The sequence below is a fragment of the Leptidea sinapis genome, chromosome 4, assembly GCF_905404315.1.
Source record: "Leptidea sinapis chromosome 4, ilLepSina1.1, whole genome shotgun sequence".
Lineage (NCBI taxonomy): Eukaryota > Metazoa > Arthropoda > Insecta > Lepidoptera > Pieridae > Leptidea > Leptidea sinapis.
In genome coordinates, this window is record NC_066268.1 from 6,454,113 (window position 1) to 6,473,713 (window position 19,601).

Consider the following 19,601-nt stretch of genomic DNA (forward strand, 5'->3'; position numbering starts at 1 on the left):
ACCAATCGCCCACACTACACACGCCCGTATGTGTGTTTTTTTACCAGAGGTATGGACATAAAATACTCTTACGTTTCATCAGGGTCTTACATGGGTGTGTCAGACTCAATGTTATGACTAGACCGATACTGACTAAAAAACCTCCTCTCGCGGCAACCTCCTCTTCTCCCACGGAACCGCCGCTAGGCATTACTTCCTGGAGGAAAGTTCTAGCTACTGCTCTTCCGTCGTGCTAATGTCACGGGTTTTGTTTTCCGACCGCTTTCTTTCTAACTGACGGAGTTCCTGAAGAAAGCATAACTTCTATCAAAGACTCTGTCTGAATTTTCTTCGCAAAGGCCTCAACCCAGGTGCGTAACAGGTCGAAACGGGGACTCGGAAAGTACACGTGCTCTGCATCTTCACTGACTTCTGGGCAAGACGGGCACATCAGAGATACCTCGGGCTTATATTTATAGTATGCCCGATAGCACTTATGTCCTGAGATGATTTGTATGTGTATGTGTGTATGTTTGTGTGATTTGTTCCTGTTTCGCCCCGGGTTTTTGTCCCACATTCCTGTTTCGTCCCACGTTGATTTTTATTCCTGTTTCGAAAAGTGGGACTTTTTAAAATGTTTTTTTGTACAGCCAGAAAAAAAAATGTGAATTACAACAATATTCTTGATATATATAAGAGCAATAGTTTACCCGAGACCAAACGATGGCATGAAAGGTGTTCATAAACCAATTATAGGATATTATGTTCTTGCAGATTGCGGCACAGCTGTCTTAGGTTGTCTCAAAAGTATAACGATAAAACTTGGCACAAAAATATCATAAACGGACCAAGTACATAGTAAAATTATTTTGATTCCGAAGTCCATGCATCAAGATGAAGGTAGAGAAAGCGGTAGATAAAAGTTAGGATTTTAAGCCATAAACTTGCTTGTTTGGCGCGCACACGTTGTACACGTTTTTTTTAAAGATATCGAGTTTTTAAACCAATTTATTATAATTGAAATCAATTTTTATAACAATTTGAATTAGTTTAAAGGCTCCTGTTTCCATTAATTGATTTCTGGTTTTTTTTTTTTTACGTACGTACGGGTCACCTGGTGTTAAGTGATCACCGCCGCCCACACTCTCCTGCAACACCAGAGGAATCACAAGAGCGTTGCCGGCCTTTAAGGAAGGTGTACGCGCTTTTCTTGAAGGTACCCATGTCGTAACGTCCCGCAAACACCGCACAAGGAAGCTCATTCCACAGCTTCGTGGTACGAGGAAGAAAGCTCCTTGAAAACCGCACTGTGGAGGACCGCCACACATCCAGATGGTGGGGATGATATCGTAACTTGTGGCGTGTCGTGCGAAGGTGAAATTCGGCGGCAGGAATCAGGTTGAACAGCTCTTCGGAACACTCCCCGTGATAAATGCGGTAGAAGACACACAATGAAGCGACGTCTCTACGCAACGCCAAGTGATCCAGCCGTTCACAGAATACTGGGTCCCCGACAATTCGAGCTGCTCTGCGTTGCACGCGGTCAAATGGATCGAGCTGATACTGGGGTGCGCCAGACCAGAGATGACAGCAATACTCCATGTGAGGCCGGACCTGCGCTTTGTAGAGCGCTAGAATGTGGGCCGGCTTGAAGTATTGCCGTGCTCTATTTATGACGCCCAGTTTCTTTGAAGCCAGTTTGGCTTTGCCCTCCAGATGGCCACGGAATTGGCAATTGCTCGAGATTTCGAGACCCAGTATTCCGATACTAGGCGAGGCTTTAAGGGAAGTGTTCTCGAAGAGCGGTGATTTCTGGTATTGAATACTAACTTGTTGAGTTCATTTATCGTCAAAAATTTGATTTTTAAAATATTTTGTATGCTGTCCATAAAATATGTTGTAAAACACATAAATTACTACCCGGGGCGAATTAAGAACAAAAAGTGGGCAAAACAAGAATAAAATAATAAATTATTCATTATTCTTATTTTCGAGACGAAACAGGAATTAAATCTGGGGCGAAACAAGAATTTTTTGTGTGGGGTAAAACTTTGCGAGCGAAACAGGAACAAATCGTTTGTGTTTCTATGTATGTCTTCAAAAAATTGTGATACAAAAAATAACCTGTTTTGCAAGGTTTTTCGTTAATTGCTATTTGGAATTATTATAGGGCTCCCGAATTAGTACAATCGAGGCTGTATATGGTAATGGTATCAGGTGAATCAACACATATGGGATGCGGCATGGCCGCCTATGTCGAATACTTATACCATAAAGAAAGAGTAAATAGGACTTTTAACGTAAGTATTCGTTGTTGTAGTTTAAAGTTGTTGTTCCAAAATGGGCCATGTCTTTGTACTTCGTTCAGATTACGCAAAAAAAACTACTTTGTTTACTAAAAATTGTCATGCTAAGTGTATTCAAATCTATACATATAAAAATGAATTGCTGTTCGTTAGTCTCGCTAAAACTCGAGAACGGCTGGACCGATTTAGCTAATTTTGGTCTTGAATAATTTGTGGAAGTCCAGAGAAGGTTGAAAAGGTGAATAAATAGGAAAATGCTGCTATATTAAATAAAAACTACAAATTTGTTTTTCCTTTGATGTGTACATACATAATTTCTATGAGAGAATTTATTGACGCACGGTTTGACAGTTCTGCTGTGAAACAATTTCATTACTACAGCAAGGTGCATATTTTACGAAGTAATTTTTGATGTTATGATATATTATTGACAAATTCATATAAAAACATTATTTTTTTTATTATATACAGAACAACGGCTGTCGGGTCAGCTAGTATTTAATAAACTTCCCAATGCTATTAAACTGTTGAATATCGGTCCTTTTAAAACTCAACTATATGAATGGCGAATTTATTACAATTACAGGAATAGGCGCCGTTGTGGTACCCATAATCTAGCTGGCTTCCTGTGCAAAAGAGCCTCCCACTGGTTAAATGCTTGATAAGTACATGCTATTACCTACCGCTATTGAGTAGACCGTATCTGAGGACTGACGCGACAATACCATGATACATGAGAATTAAGAAGATGAGAAGCAATTCACCTCAGTTTAAGGAATTACACAAATCTACCAACTCAAGTGCATACCTTAACAATGTGACCAATAAATTAAGGTCCATATCTAGGACAATATCTCAAAATATCGTACTGGCAGGTTCGTCAAGATTAATTCCATTGCAATTAATATTTAGATCAGTTTGTCTACGTCCATTTACACAAATTTGCATATGATGAGCTTGTAAGTGTCTGTGAGTGTAAGTGCATGGATGTGTGCAAATGTGTAACATAATAGCTTTAAGGGTAAATGTATACATTTTTATAATAAAGTCCCAGACACTGTTCTTACATTATCTTAATATATATATATATATTTCTTTTGTGCGTCTGTTGTAACTGAACTCCACCTAAACGGCTGGACTGATTTTGATGATTTTTTGGTGTGTTCCAGTGAATTTGAGATTGGTTTAGTCGGGTCAGCTAGTATTTAATAAACTTCCCAATGCTATTAAACTGTTGAATATCGGTCCTTTTAAAACTCAACTATATGAATGGCGAATTTATTACAATTTCTATGCTGTATCTGACTTTTTAATTTGTGATTTTCTTTTTATAATCTTGTGTTTAATTTTGACTACACATTATGTAAATAACATGCATATTTTTTGTAGATGTTAATAAGATATAACAATGAAATATTATGTGCTGTAATGTTAGAATTTTATTAGCTAGACTAGCTGACCCAGCAAACGTTGTATTGCCGATATTAAAATCGCGATACAAAAGTAACTGTTGATCGTACATGGGTGAAAATTTGAAGTTGTATGTATTTTTTAATGCTGACTCATAATCAAATTAAAAAAAAATGTCAACAAAATAAAAAATTAAATGGCGCGTGTTTTTTTTTACATTTAAGTCGATTCGAGTTCCAGACGAGGCAAGTAATTTTTAGAAAATCTTTGAATTCAGATTTACTAACTTTTAAAAATAACATAAAGTCTTCTTTCAGTAAAATACCCTATCTACGATATTTAAGATACTTTCCCTTCATGTCCCATAACTTTGGGACATCCTGTATACATGCCCTTTTTGGCTAATGTGTTGATTCGTATAGTATTTTTTGATAACTTTTATACACACATTGTTCAAATAAAGAATTATTATTATTATTAAAAAACCTATGATTGACAAATTCAATCATTGAATTGTTGTTGGAAATACATCTGTAGCAAATCATTATTTTTACGAGAGAGCTTCTTGTACATGGCAACAAAAAAGGCATGCATATCTAATATATAAAATATTGTTACGGGACAGGGGCCATAAAGTAGTCTATCCGGTAATCCGGTGAAACGAGGATTTAATTCAGTAGCCTTTTTAAATTAATGATTATTTTGTTTTACTTTACGTCCTTCAAATATATATGTACATACTAGCTTTTACCCGCGACTTCGTCCGGGTGGGATCTTAATATGGGCAGCATATTTTTATTTTTTAGGATACTTTGCAAATAATACACACACGAACTACTCTAAGTCCGCTCAGCGCTTTTCTACGATACAGTGGATATCCCTTGTCATTGTGGACAGTCTCTTTAATAGTGTTTCCCTGCGAACTTAAATCTTAAAAGCGCGTACACCTTCCTTAAAGGCCGGCAACCTTTTTATCCCCATTTAGGTCTAACTTTCAAAAATGCTCGAACAAATGTTAAATAATTACTTCTTATTAAGTGCCTAAATGCAAAGTTTCTTGGTTTTATCTCCGAAAATGAAGAATTTCCATGCAAAGTTTCATCCCCTATTTCAATCCATTTATGCCTTTTTCTTACAAAATATTGTAACGTGTCCTTTCCCAAGGTCTAGTCTATTTTTGTACTAAATTTTATCGCTAAAGACAGTAGACTAAATATTTATTTATTTTCTTATCAAGTGCCTAAATACAAAATTTTATGGAGTCATCTTTCATCCCATTAATAAAAAAATCAGATATACTCCACATATAGCACGTATTCATGCTTTTTTTATGAAAATAAGGGACGAGACGAGCACGACGGTCAGCTAATGGTAATTGACACGCCCTACCCATTACAATGCAGTACCGCTCAGGATTCTTGAAAAACCCAAAAACTCTGAGTGGCACTACAATTGCGCTCGCCACCTTGAGACATAAGATGTTAAGTCTCATTTGCCCAGTAATTTCACTAGCTACAGCACCCTTTAGACCGAAACACAGTAATGCTTACACAATACTGCTTCACGGCAGGAATAGGCGCCGTTGTGGTACCCATAATCTAGCTGGCTTCCTGTGCAAAAGAGCCTCCCACTGGTTAAATGCTTGATAAGTACATGCTATTACCTACCGCTATTGAGTAGACCGTATCTGAGGACTGACGCGACAATACCATGATACATGAGAATTAAGAAGATGAGAAGCAATTCACCTCAGTTTAAGGAATTACACAAATCTACCAACTCAAGTGCATACCTTAACAATGTGACCAATAAATTAAGGTCCATATCTAGGACAATATCTCAAAATATCGTACTGGCAGGTTCGTCAAGATTAATTCCATTGCAATTAATATTTAGATCAGTTTGTCTACGTCCATTTACACAAATTTGCATATGATGAGCTTGTAAGTGTCTGTGAGTGTAAGTGCATGGATGTGTGCAAATGTGTAACATAATAGCTTTAAGGGTAAATGTATACATTTTTATAATAAAGTCCCAGACACTGTTCTTACATTATCTTAATATATATATATATATTTCTTTTGTGCGTCTGTTGTAACTGAACTCCACCTAAACGGCTGGACTGATTTTGATGATTTTTTGGTGTGTTCCAGTGAATTTGAGATTGGTTTAGACTCTTAATTCCGACCATATAATATAATTCTCCTGCTCATGTGTATGTTAGTGAACTGCTCCTAAGGGCTGGACCGATTTTTCAAATTTAAGACGTGTGTACAGGACAACGTCTGTCTGGTCGACTAGTATTATATATATATATATAATTCTTCTGTACGTGTGTTGACAGTGAACTCCTCCTAAACGGCTAGACCGATTTGAATGAAATTTTCTGTGTGTGTTCAAGTGGATTCGAGGAAGGTGTAGATTCTTCAGACAATTGAACTACGTCTGAAATGGCTGGACCAATTTTAATGATTTTTTAGTGTTCCAGTGAATTTGAGATTGGTTTAGATTTTCAATACAGTCCATATATAATTCTCTTACGTATGTTAGTGATCGCCTCCCAACGTATGGACCGATTTATGAAATTTTCCACGTGTGTTAGGACAACGTCTGTAGGGTCCGCTAGTCTTTAAACTTATAATGTTTTAATAAAAAATAGCTCTATCGTAAATCATACTACTCCCCAGCTGAATATCTAAGTGATCTGATAAGATTATGATTATTTTATAGCAATAGCAATGAATGTACAATATTGTATATTTTATTAAAATGAAAGCGCAAAAAAATGATTGCTGGGCGAATTTCTTGCACCGCTTCTTCTCTCTCAGAGCGCCATTTTTTTTCCGAAGCGGTAATAGTATCTAGTATATTAGAAATGACATCAAAAAGAATTCAACAGGAAAATTGATATTTTGAGTAATAAATGCCTTTTATACCTTTTTGTGCCACTTTCAAGGTATCGAACTTTTTTTAGGCAATGTCAATAATCTGTAACTTCTCGCATGGACCTAATAGTGGAAAACCTTTATATAACATTAACCCGCCCACGGAGAACGATATCGGCTATACGGTGCGCTGTGGATGTCCACCAGGGTATGATGAAGACAGCAGTTGTTTGTGTTACCCAAGCAATCGAACGATGCGTGAGTTATTTCCTTAATCTTTACATAAAACTAGTGTTGACCTGGCAAACGTTATTTTGCCATCTAAATTAAGTAAGTACCCCGCCCCCGTTCAGTATATGAATAATTGTCATAATGAAATAAAATGTCAATTACTGAAGTATTTGTGATGCGAATATACAACGTGGCGACATTAAATGAATACACGAGTTGATCTATTCAACCGCAATCATAATAAAATTGATTTAATAGTTTAAGTAAATAATTGAAATTTGGAAATTTTTAAACAAAGTAATTGTACATTTAGAAAACAAAATTTTAATCCTTACGTGGGCGCTATTCACCTACAAGTTCTGACGACTACGGCGTGACAAACTGTCAGTTACGTCAGCCTACGTTAGCTAGCAGCTACTAGTTTACTTACAACGCTAGCTCGCGGCTACTAGATTACTTACAACGCTAGCTCGCGGCTAATAGATTACTAACAAAGCTAGCTGGCAGCTGCTAGATTACTTACAACGCTAGCTCGCGGCTACTAGATTACTTACAATGCTAGCTGGCAGCTGCTAGATTACTTACAACGCTAGCTCGCGGCTACTAGATTACTTACAACGCTAGCTCGCGGCTACTAGATTACTTACAACACTAGCTCGCGGCTACTAGATTACTTACAAGACTAGCTCGCAGCTACTAGATTACTTACAACGCTAGCTCGTGGCTACTAGATTACTTACAACGCTAGCTCGCGGCTACTAGATTACTTACAATGCTAGCTCGCAGCTACTAGATTACTTACAACGCTAGCTCGCGGCTACTAGATTACTTACAATGCTATCTGGCAGCTACTAAATTACTTACAACGCTAGCTCGCGGCTACTAGATTACTTACAACGCTAGCTCGCAGCTACTAGATTACTTACAACGCTAGCTCGTGGCTACTAGATTACTTACAACGCTAGCTCGCGGCTACTAGATTACTTACAACGCTAGCTCGCAGCTACTAGATTACTTACAACGCTAGCTCGCGGCTACTAGATTACTTACAATGCCAGCTCGCAGCTACTAGATTACTTACAACACTAGCTCGCAGCTACTAGATTACTTACAACGCTAGCTCGCGGCTACTAGATTACTTACAATGCCAGCTCGCAGCTACTAGATTACTTACAACGCTAGCTCGCGGCTACTAGATTACTTACAATGCTATCTGGCAGCTACTAAATTACTTACAACGCTAGCTCGCGGCTACTAGATTACTTACAACGCTAGCTCGCAGCTACTAGATTACTTACAACGCTAGCTCGCGGCTACTAGATTACTTACAATGCCAGCTGGCAGCTACTAGATTACTTACAACGCTAGCTCGCAGCTACCAGATGACTTACAACGCTAGCTCGCGGCTACTAGATTACTTACAACGCTAGCTCGCAGCTACTAGATTACTTACAATGCTAGCTCGCAGCTACTAGATTACTTACAACGCTAGCTCGCAGCTGCTAGATTACTTACAACGCTAGCTCGCAGCTACTAGATTACTTACAACGCTAGCTCGCAGCTACTAGATTACTTACAATGCTAGCTCGCAGCTACTAGATTACTTACAATGCTAGCTGGCAGCTGCTAGATTACTTACAACGCTAGCTCGCGGCTACTAGATTACTTACAACGCTAGCTCGCAGCTACTTGATTACTTACAACGCTAGCTCGCGGCTACTAGATTACTTACAACGCTAGCTCGCGGCTACTAGATTACTTAAACGCTAGCTCGCGGCTACTAGATTACTTACAACGCTAGCTCGCGGCTACTAGATTACTTACAATGCTAGCTCGCAGCTACTAGATTACTTACAACGCTAGCTCGCGGCTACTAGATTACTTACAACGCTAGCTCGCGGCTACTAGATTACTTACAATGCCAGCTGGCAGCTACTAGATTACTTACAACGCTAGCTTGCAGCTACTAGATTACTTACAATGCTAGCTGGCAGCTGCTAGATTACTTACAACGCTAGCTCGCAGCTACTAGATTACTTACAATGCTAGCTGGCAGCTGCTAGATTACTTACAACACTAGCTCGCGGCTACTAGATTACTTACAACGCTAGCTCGCAGCTACTTGATTACTTACAACGCTAGCTCGCGGCTACTAGATTACTTACAACGCTAGCTCGCGGCTACTAGATTACTTAAACGCTAGCTCGCAGCTACTAGATTACTTACAACGCTAGCTCGCGGCTACTAGATTACTTAAACGCTAGCTCGCAGCTACTAGATTACTTACAACGCTAGCTCGCGGCTACTAGATTACTTACAATGCTATCTGGCAGCTACTAAATTACTTACAACGCTAGCTCGCGGCTACTAGATTACTTAAACGCTAGCTGGCAGCTACTAGATTACTTATAACGCTAGCTCGCAGCTACTAGATTACTTACAACGCTAGCTCGCAGCTACTAGATTACTTACAATGCTAGCTGGCAGCTGCTAGATTACTTACAACGCTAGCTCGCGGCTACTAGATTACTTACAACGCTAGCTCGCAGCTACTAGATTACTTACAACGCTAGCTCGCGGCTACTAGATTACTTACAATGCTAGCTCGCAGCTACTAGATTACTTACAACGCTAGCTCGCGGCTACTAGATTACTTACAACGCTAGCTCGCGGCTACTAGATTACTTACAATGCCAGCTGGCAGCTACTAGATTACTTACAACGCTAGCTTGCAGCTACTAGATTACTTACAATGCTAGCTGGCAGCTGCTAGATTACTTACAACGCTAGCTCGCAGCTACTAGATTACTTACAATGCTAGCTGGCAGCTGCTAGATTACTTACAACACTAGCTCGCGGCTACTAGATTACTTACAACGCTAGCTCGCAGCTACTTGATTACTTACAACGCTAGCTCGCGGCTACTAGATTACTTACAACGCTAGCTCGCGGCTACTAGATTACTTAAACGCTAGCTCGCAGCTACTAGATTACTTACAACGCTAGCTCGCGGCTACTAGATTACTTAAACGCTAGCTCGCAGCTACTAGATTACTTACAACGCTAGCTCGCGGCTACTAGATTACTTACAATGCTATCTGGCAGCTACTAAATTACTTACAACGCTAGCTCGCGGCTACTAGATTACTTAAACGCTAGCTGGCAGCTACTAGATTACTTATAACGCTAGCTCGCAGCTACTAGATTACTTACAACGCTAGCTCGCGGCTACTAGATTACTTACAATGCCAGCTGGCAGCTACTAGATTACTTACAACGCTAGGTCGCAGATACTAGATTACTTACAAGGCTAGCTCGCGGCTACTAGATTACTATCAATGCTAGCTGGCAGCTGCTAGATTACTTACAACGCTAGCTCGCAGCTACTAGATTACTAACAACGCTAGCTCGCGGCTACTAGATTACTTACAATGCCAGCTGGCAGCTACTAGATTACTTACAACCTAGCTCGCAGCTACTAGATTACTTACAACGCTAGCTCGCGGCTACTAGATTACTTACAATGCCAGCTGGCAGCTACTAGATTACTTACAACGCTAGGTCGCAGATACTAGATTACTTACAACGCTAGCTCGCGGCTACTAGATTACTTACAATGCTAGCTGGCAGCTGCTAGATTACTTACAACGCTAGCTCGCAGCTGCTAGATTACTTACATCGCTAGCTCGCAGCTACTAGATTACTTACAACGCTAGCTCGCAGCTACTAGATTACTTTCAATGCTAGCTCGCAGCTACTAGATTACTTACAATGCTAGCTGGCAGCTGCTAGATTACTTACAACGCTAGCTCGCGGCTACTAGATTACTTACAACGCTAGCTCGCAGCTACTAGATTACTTACAACGCTAGGTCGCGGCTACTAGATTACTTACAATGCTAGGTCGCGGCTACTAGATTACTTACAACGCTAGCTCGCAGCTACTAGATTACTTACAACGCTAGGTCGCAGATACTAGATTACTTACAACGCTAGCTCGCAGCTACTAGATTACTTACAACGCTAGCTCGCGGCTACTAGATTACTTACAATGCTAGCTGGGAGCTACTAGATTACTTGCAACGCTAGCTCGCGGCTACTAGATTACTTACAACGCTAGCTCGCAGCTACTAGATTACTTACAACGCTAGCTCGCGGCTACTAGATTACTTACAATGCCAGCTGGCAGCTACTAGATTACTTACAACGCTAGCTCGCAGCTACTAGATTACTTACAATGCTAGCTGGCAGCTGCTAGATTACTTACAACGCTAGCTCGCAGCTACTAGATTACTTACAATGCTAGCTGGCAGCTGCTAGATTACTTACAACGCTAGCTCGCGGCTACTAGATTACTTACAACGCTAGCTCGCAGCTACTTGATTACTTACAACGCTAGCTCGCGGCTACTAGATTACTTACAACGCTAGCTCGCGGCTACTAGATTACTTAAACGCTAGCTCGCATCTACTAGATTACTTACAACGCTAGCTCGCGGCTACTAGATAACTTAAACGCTAGCTTGCAGCTACTAGATTACTTACAACGCTAGCTCGCGGCTACTAGATTACTTACAATGCTATCTGGCAGCTACTAGATTACTTACAACGCTAGCTCGCAGCTACTAGATTACTTACAACGCTAGCTCGCGGCTACTAGATTACTTACAATGCCAGCTCGCAGCTACTAGATTACTTACAACGCTAGCTCGCAGCTACTAGATTACTTACAACGCTAGCTCGCGGCTACTAGATTACTTACAATGCCAGCTCGCAGCTACTAGATTACTTACAACGCTAGCTCGCGGCTACTAGATTACTTACAATGCTATCTGGCAGCTACTAAATTACTTACAACGCTAGCTCGCGGCTACTAGATTACTTACAACGCTAGCTCGCAGCTACTAGATTACTTACAACGCTAGCTCGCGGCTACTAGATTACTTACAATGCCAGCTGGCAGCTACTAGATTACTTACAACGCTAGCTCGCAGCTACTAGATGACTTACAACGCTAGCTCGCGGCTACTAGATTACTTACAACGCTAGGTCGCGGCTACTAGATTACTTACAATGCTAGGTCGCGGCTACTAGATTACTTACAACGCTAGCTCGCGGCTACTAGATTACTTAAACGCTAGCTTGCAGCTACTAGATTACTTACAACGCTAGCTCGCGGCTACTAGATTACTTACAATGCTATCTGGCAGCTACTAAATTACTTACAACGCTAGCTCGCGGCTACTAGATTACTTAACGCTAGCTGGCAGCTACTAGATTACTTACAACGCTAGCTCGCAGCTACTAGATTACTTACAATGCTAGCTCGCGGCTACTAGATTACTTACAATGCCAGCTGGCAGCTACTAGATTACTTACAACGCTAGGTCGCAGATACTAGATTAATTACAACGCTAGCTCGCGGCTACTAGATTACTATCAATGCTAGCTGGCAGCTGCTAGATTACTTACAACGCTAGCTCGCAGCTACTAGATTACTTACAATGCTAGCTCGCGGCTACTAGATTACTTACAATGCCAGCTGGCAGCTACTAGATTACTTACAACGCTAGCTCGCAGCTACTAGATGACTTACAACGCTAGCTCGCGGCTACTAGATTACTTACAATGCCAGCTGGCAGCTACTAGATTACTTACAACGCTAGGTCGCAGATACTTGATTACTTATAACGCTAGCTCGCGGCTACTAGATTACTTACAATGCTAGCTGGCAGCTGCTAGATTACTTACAACGCTAGCTCGCAGCTGCTAGATTACTTACAATGCCAGCTGGCAGCTACTAGATTACTTACAACGCTAGGTCGCAGATACTAGATTAATTACAACGCTAGCTCGCGGCTACTAGATTACTATCAATGCTAGCTGGCAGCTGCTAGATTACTTACAACGCTAGCTCGCAGCTACTAGATTACTTACAACGCTAGCTCGCAGCTACTAGATTACTTACAATGCTAGCTCGCAGCTACTAGATTACTTACAATGCTAGCTGGCAGCTGCTAGATTACTTACAACGCTAGCTCGCGGCTACTAGATAACTTACAACGCTAGCTCGCACCTACTAGATTACTTACAACGCTAGGTCGCGGCTACTAGATTACTTACAATGCTAGGTCGCGGCTACTAGATTACTTACAACGCTAGCTCGCAGCTACTAGATTACTTACAACGCTAGGTCGCAGATACTAGATTACTTACAACGCTAGCTCGCAGCTACTAGATTACTTACAACGCTAGCTCGCGGCTACTAGATTACTTACAATGCTAGCTGGGAGCTACTAGATTACTTGCAACGCTAGCTCGCGGCTACTAGATTACTTACAACGCTAGCTCGCAGCTACTAGATTACTTACAACGCTAGGTCGCGGCTACTAGATTACTTACAATGCTAGGTCGCGGCTACTAGATTACTTACAACGCTAGCTCGCAGCTACTAGATTACTTACAACGCTAGCTCGCGGCTACTAGATTACTTACAACGCTAGCTCGCAGCTACTACATTACTTACAACGCTAGCTCGCGGCTACTAGTATTACTTACAATGCTAGGTCGCGGCTACTAGATTACTTACAACGCTAGGTCGCAGCTACTAGATTACTTACAACGCTAGGTCGCGGCTACTAGATTACTTGTTAAGTGGCTTTACCCGTGTTCATTTAATGTCGCCATTGTACCGCCCCACGCTGTATAGGTATAGCACGCTGTATCATATGGTATCAGTATTATCGATCGGTTCAGTAGTTTTCACAGTATAAGCAAAAGGAACAAACGGCTCTCCATTTATTACTATAGATTGTGTGTCCATAAGTATTGTCACAAATTAAAAACTTTAACATTTTTATTATTGATCTATGGATTGAATTTGGAACGCATTTATCTTAGATTATTTATACGTCTAGATGGACTATGACAGCTGTGAAAACGTGAAAAAGATAGACTGTAGAACTAGCCTTTATTTTGAGCAATGCACGCACACTAACACAAAGGCTTGTCACGCACTTAGTGTGCGTGCTAACTAATATTTCTGGCCTGTTTTTATCGGTTGTCTAACAGCAAAAGACTCTGTCTAGATGTATTAATAATAAGTTATGGTATTTAATTATCTTGTTAATAATTGTAATAACCCGCCATTTCACTTTATAAAGTAAGGCTTAGTTAGACTTTGTTTAGCACGCTTGTATATTATGCGTATTGAAAGAGACTGAGCTGTCACTCTCAGTTATTTAACGCTTTTTCCGCTGTCAATTCCAAATAACAGCACTTATACCGCCGTAGCCCTGAAAAAATCAGTGATATTCTGTATATGCCGTAAATCCCTTAATTTATTAGAGTGGATCAATTGTTTCTGTCCCGATATGATGTTGAAAATAACAGAAATATTCTCTTTATTGATTAATAATAGGACTAAAAGAATTCCAATACTATTACAAATAGTTTATAATATAGATATCATAAATATTTTCTAGAAACATTTAAACATGTATGAATAAAATCATAAATTTCGAGAAATCAACCTTATAGCCTAAGCACATGGTTGGATTTGGCACGGCGGGGCTATAGGTCCAGCGTCGTACTCTGTGTCTATGGTCGAGAGGGACATACCATTGAATATAGTACCTGACCGTGTGGAATGATTGCTGAACAATGCGGATATTTGAATTTCTCTATGCAAATATAGGGTTAAAGAGGAAAATTAAATTTGAAAACAAAATTTATGGACGATGCGGGGCTCGAACCGGTGCCCTCGCGAGTTCCGTGCGAGCGCACTTTCCACTGAGCCAGCCGTTCAAGTGACGTATTGTTGATAAATCTTGTATGTCTTGTAACTCTTGGTCATGGCTTCATCTAATGATCTACAGGATCTGCTTTACACTTGACAACCTGCTCAATCCCAGTAGATATTTTATAGGTACCTATATTGTGAAATTTGTTTAAAGTATTTTTTTATTTATTATTTTGACAGCTCCAATTAAAGAATGTAAAAACGGCAAATGCAAACCGCCAGTTGTGATCTTGCCTATATTTACCATTGAGAATGCTCCATCCAGCAGGTTTTACAAGCCTCAGTAAGTATTATGTTGTTGTCTATTTTATTTATATAATAAACTATAATTAGTTACAAGTATAAATCTTTCATCCATAGTTTTACGACTGTCTTACGGACTTTGGATCAGGCCACGTGTCCTGACGTGAGTTTAACATTTAATACCCGTCCCAAGAATAGTGCTCAACGCCGCTAAAGAATTTTTCACTTCAAAAATTTTAATGTAATTTAAATAAAAACACATTGTTTGCACATTTCCTCTTCTTTAATGTAGGTACACGTCTACTAGCTGTCAAAGAATATATAAGAGTGTAGCTGTAACGCAAATTACTGTATTTTTAATCAGTGTTCTTTAAATTTCGCGTGAAAACGGTAGTATCATGGCTGCCGATTATGACGTCAAAAATCAAAGATGGCGCGTAATACGCAACCAAGAGTATTAAGGCTTGGCGCCACTTATTTCAATTAACATAGCAAATTATGGCGATCCATAATATGGCATTTAATAACAAATTAATAATGGTATAAATATTATTTTTAATAATAGTATAATTATTTATACTATTATTAAATTACATAAATATTTATGCTATTATTAAATGGAGAATCTTTTTAATCCCAATATTTATATCAAAACTGAGTCACTTTTAAGAATCCTTCACCATAACATCCAAACAAAAAAAATTGTGCGTGAGTTAAGGAATGAATTTTCATGTGACTTTTCTGCTCGCCCGCATATTTGACGTAATAAATAACCCACTTTCGACCCAGTTCACACATCAATATGAAAGACTTTAGCAAAAAGAAGAGGATTATCTAATCTGTAATCTATGGTTCATTTTAGCATGTAATATGCTTAATGTAATGTAATGTAATGCATATCCATATTAGAAGGCATTTATTTTCTCAAAATTGATTCCTTTAGAATTCTTTTTGATGTCATTTCTAATAACTACTATATACTACTACCGCTTCGGAAACAAATGGCGCACTGAGAGAGAAGAAGCGGCGCAAGAAACTCTCCCAGCATTATTTTTTGCGCTCTTTTCAATAAAAATATACAATATTGTACAGTCATTTCTATCGCTATAAAATAATCACAATCTAGTCCCAGGCTGTCCGATCATTTAGATATTCAGCAGTGGAGTAATAGGATTTACGACAGAACCATTTTTTTATAAAACATTTAAATTTATTTATAGATAATGCCTGAACAGTGGCTGGCACTTTATTATAGAAGTGTATACATTATTAATCTTATCTTAAGAATGTTCTAGATACAATAATGTGTGTGCATTTTCTGCTTGCATTATAAAAATAACTATATTTTTGTTATATTATTTAGCACTTCCTCTAAAATGGATGCCCGTATTTTTTGCCACCAAGGCAAAAACAGAACAAGTTAAAGTATGAAATTGCTGAATTGTACTGAAAAATTTAAATTTGTTCTATTTTTTATTTAAAATATTTATTTAATCAAATTTATTACCATTATTATCTATATATTTCCGCTATCTAATAGGAAGGTCATTTATGCCTTTGCGATAGACCTGTGGTGATTCAGGTTCGACAATCTATGTGAAAGCATTTTATGCTGCCTCCTGAGACGAAAACTTATAACGTGGAAAATTGTCCAAATCACGAAAAAATGGTAGTCCGTTGGAGCAAGCATATAAAAGGCATTTATTTTCTAATATTAGATACTACTACCGCTTCGGAAACAAATGGCACTCTAAGAGAGAAGAAGCTGCGCAAGACACGACCCCAGCTTTTTTTTTCTACATCATTAGCAGTCCCCTCTCCATTGATATTGCTAGCTGTTTCTGTCGCGTTAGTGCCGCGTCGGAACTCGTATTCACTGAAAGTCGATTATCGAACGCGGTTGCATATTTTTTAAAAGAATAACTACATAGGTATCATTTGAAAAAAGACGCACTCAAAAATATCAAACCATGAAGGTTCTATGTCAATTCCAAGTACCTATTACAATAAAACGGCAATTTAATACTATATTATGTTGAATAATAAAAGTTTCGATTTCGCAAGACATGGGAGTTGGCGACAAAATAAATACAGCAAACATTAAAGAATATAACTCGATTATATTTTAGGAACAATCAGTCCTTGAGGATTTTCGGGGAATCGTTTGAGATGTATGAGGACCACAACAGGATTGATCCAGAACCGGTAAGTTTATTTTTGTATGAGACAAATTAATTGTAAATATAATTAAAGAGTAGATAAATGATACTCAACTTATATACCCTGTGCTTCCCCGGGGCATAAAAAGTCCCAGGCCGAAGGGTGTCGTAAAAGGCGACTAAAGGCTCCTTTGCACAGGATGCCGGATAGATTATGAGCACCACAACGGCACCCGCAGCTATTATTCAAAGCACTCTGCCAGTCTTTTACTCGAGCGGCTTGTGGGTATCCTATTCGCGCGGGGCTAAAGGCGACACTAAATGCCAGCGACCTTGAGCGATATGAGTTCACGGCTGCCGGCCCGCCATCTATGTAACAAAGCCAATATATTTCAAAATTCTTGCGTGGAAAACAGTTTATATGCTTACAATCCTCGTTATTCACTAGTAATCTGAATAAATTAACCTACACAAAAGAGTACAAGCTATAAGAATAACTTTTCTGAGAGAAGTACCAAAAAAATTAGTCACGCCATGCCAAAAAACTTGTTTAACTTCAAAGAAAAGTGGTAGTTCAATAAGGCTCGACAGTGTTAACTACAACCAACAGCAAGCATTAGCAACCTATAAATAAGACTTAAGGATATGTGTAACAGGATTAAGTAGTGTTCATAGCTCGAAATGCTATACTTTCACCACAAAACTTGTCTAAAAACACCATGTTTGCGTGTTTTCTGTTAACTCTTCGCCTTAAAGCGTTCTACGTGTCCCGTATTATAATGAGTTTAGGAGGCTGTTGGCGCTACCGTGGTTTCCATGCCATAATGCGCAAAAAAGCAATCTCCCTGTCTACGTGTAAGCAGTAACGGCATCCTAAAAATGCTGCCAGTGCTGACTGTTCCTTCCAGATACACTTTTTATAGTTAGATCTAGGTTTATAGATATATTTCTCTAATAATACTAACGCAGTTCATAAGAAGTGTTGTTACTAATACATTTACTAATATACTCGTATCTGGAGATCTATTTGAATTAAATAAAATATAACTATCAATGAATTAATTTAATAAATGACCCAGTCTTATTAAAAACATTGAGGTTAACAGGATATTACATAAATTAAAATGCAGCAAACGACCTAGTTTAATAAAGTCTTCAACATTTTGGTTAAATGACGTCACGGCTCTGTGTTATCACTTGAAGTTTTGGTTGTTACGTTGTCGTTTGCGTTGATTTCTGAAACGTGACGTCATAGGCCACCTAGAAAATTACGACCATTTTACTTTTAAAGTTGATTGATAGTAATACAATAATTTGATTACCGCCCATTTTCTTGCTAAAACTTTCGATCGTGTACTACCATTATCAGCAAAGTAATTCAAATTATGTAAGATAATTTATACGTCTAGATTACACTGTTCCTTTTAGATAACCGATGAGAACAGGCCAGGTTTATTACTTTAGTGTGCGTGACAAGCTGTATGGCATAGCTCGCGATTTGTATGTCACTTTGTGTTTGTATGCGTGAATTGCTAAAAATAGAGGTTAACTGTCAATCTCAATTTATGTCGACGCTTTCACAGCTGTCACAGTGTATCTTGACGTATAAATGATCTTAGCAAAATATGTTATCATGCTCATTCACCTAATATTATGTGTTTCTAACGTAATTATGTGGTTTATTGTGTATGTGGATGATGCAGCTACTGTACTCAATAACTTTTGTGAGACATTGACTATCATTTCCGTGACATACGTAAATAAACTGATTTTGATTTGATTTTATTTGATATCCTGGATTTTATGGCAAGAATCAAGTAGGTACAAGACTTTACAGATCATTTAATTTTTTTTAAATGTTGCACAACACTATTCAATATAAATTATTTGCTTACCATGAGGGGTTAAAGTATAAAATTGCCGATTTGTACTGAAAAATTGAAATTCTTATTTTTTAATTTATTTAATCAAAATAATTATGATTATTATCTTTACATTGTTGCCATCTAATAGGAAGGTCATTTATGCCTTTGCGATAGAACTCGCGTGATCTAGATTCAACAAACTGTGTGAAAGCATTTTGTACTACCTCCTGAGAAGAAAACTTTTTATCACGTGGAAAATTGTCCAAATCACGAAAAAAATACTAATCCATTGGAGGGTGACAAATGGTTTCTAATTACAATTCCTGTATGGTTAAAACGGTTTCCCGAGCTGTATCAGGTCTTGCGTTATCATGGAGCAATATTTACATTATATTTACAATACTAAACTTAAATTACATGAACTAAATAATAATAATAATACATTTCCAGGATAACAAGAATACTGGCAGCATTTTTATGTTGCAGAGCTCCTAATCCGTTGTCCATTATGAGATAACGACTTTTACGACTATAACTAATTTGACGAAATTTGCAGGAAACAAATTATCATTACTATCGAAGAACTAAGCCTCCTCAACGACTTATGTAAGTTTACATTAGTGTACCTACTAATTAAGTGATATATATTTAGATTTATTTCAATTAATATTGTGGAATTATATTTATTTCTTTAATGTGTTATGTATTCATGTGCTATCATAAT

The 19,601-nt window shown here is 38.6% G+C and overlaps 1 protein-coding gene across 4 annotated transcripts in view; it reads left to right on the forward strand.

Moving 5' to 3' along the window:
- The window catches only part of LOC126979704 (venom allergen 3-like), a 45,964-nt gene that overhangs the window by 18,144 nt on the left and 8,219 nt on the right, over window positions 1–19,601 (forward strand). For 2 of the 4 annotated variants that reach the window (XM_050829166.1, XM_050829168.1), the window contains exons 8-12: window positions 2,150–2,279; window positions 6,670–6,838; window positions 14,791–14,893; window positions 16,983–17,058; window positions 19,434–19,483. In XM_050829166.1, the coding sequence (XP_050685123.1) occupies window positions 2,150–2,279; window positions 6,670–6,838; window positions 14,791–14,893; window positions 16,983–17,058; window positions 19,434–19,483 (528 nt within the window). Of the gene's footprint in view, window positions 1–2,149; window positions 2,280–6,669; window positions 6,839–14,790; window positions 14,894–16,855; window positions 17,059–19,433; window positions 19,484–19,601 lie in introns of those variants that run through there. The other 2 variants (XM_050829170.1, XM_050829169.1) reach the window with 2 other exon arrangements.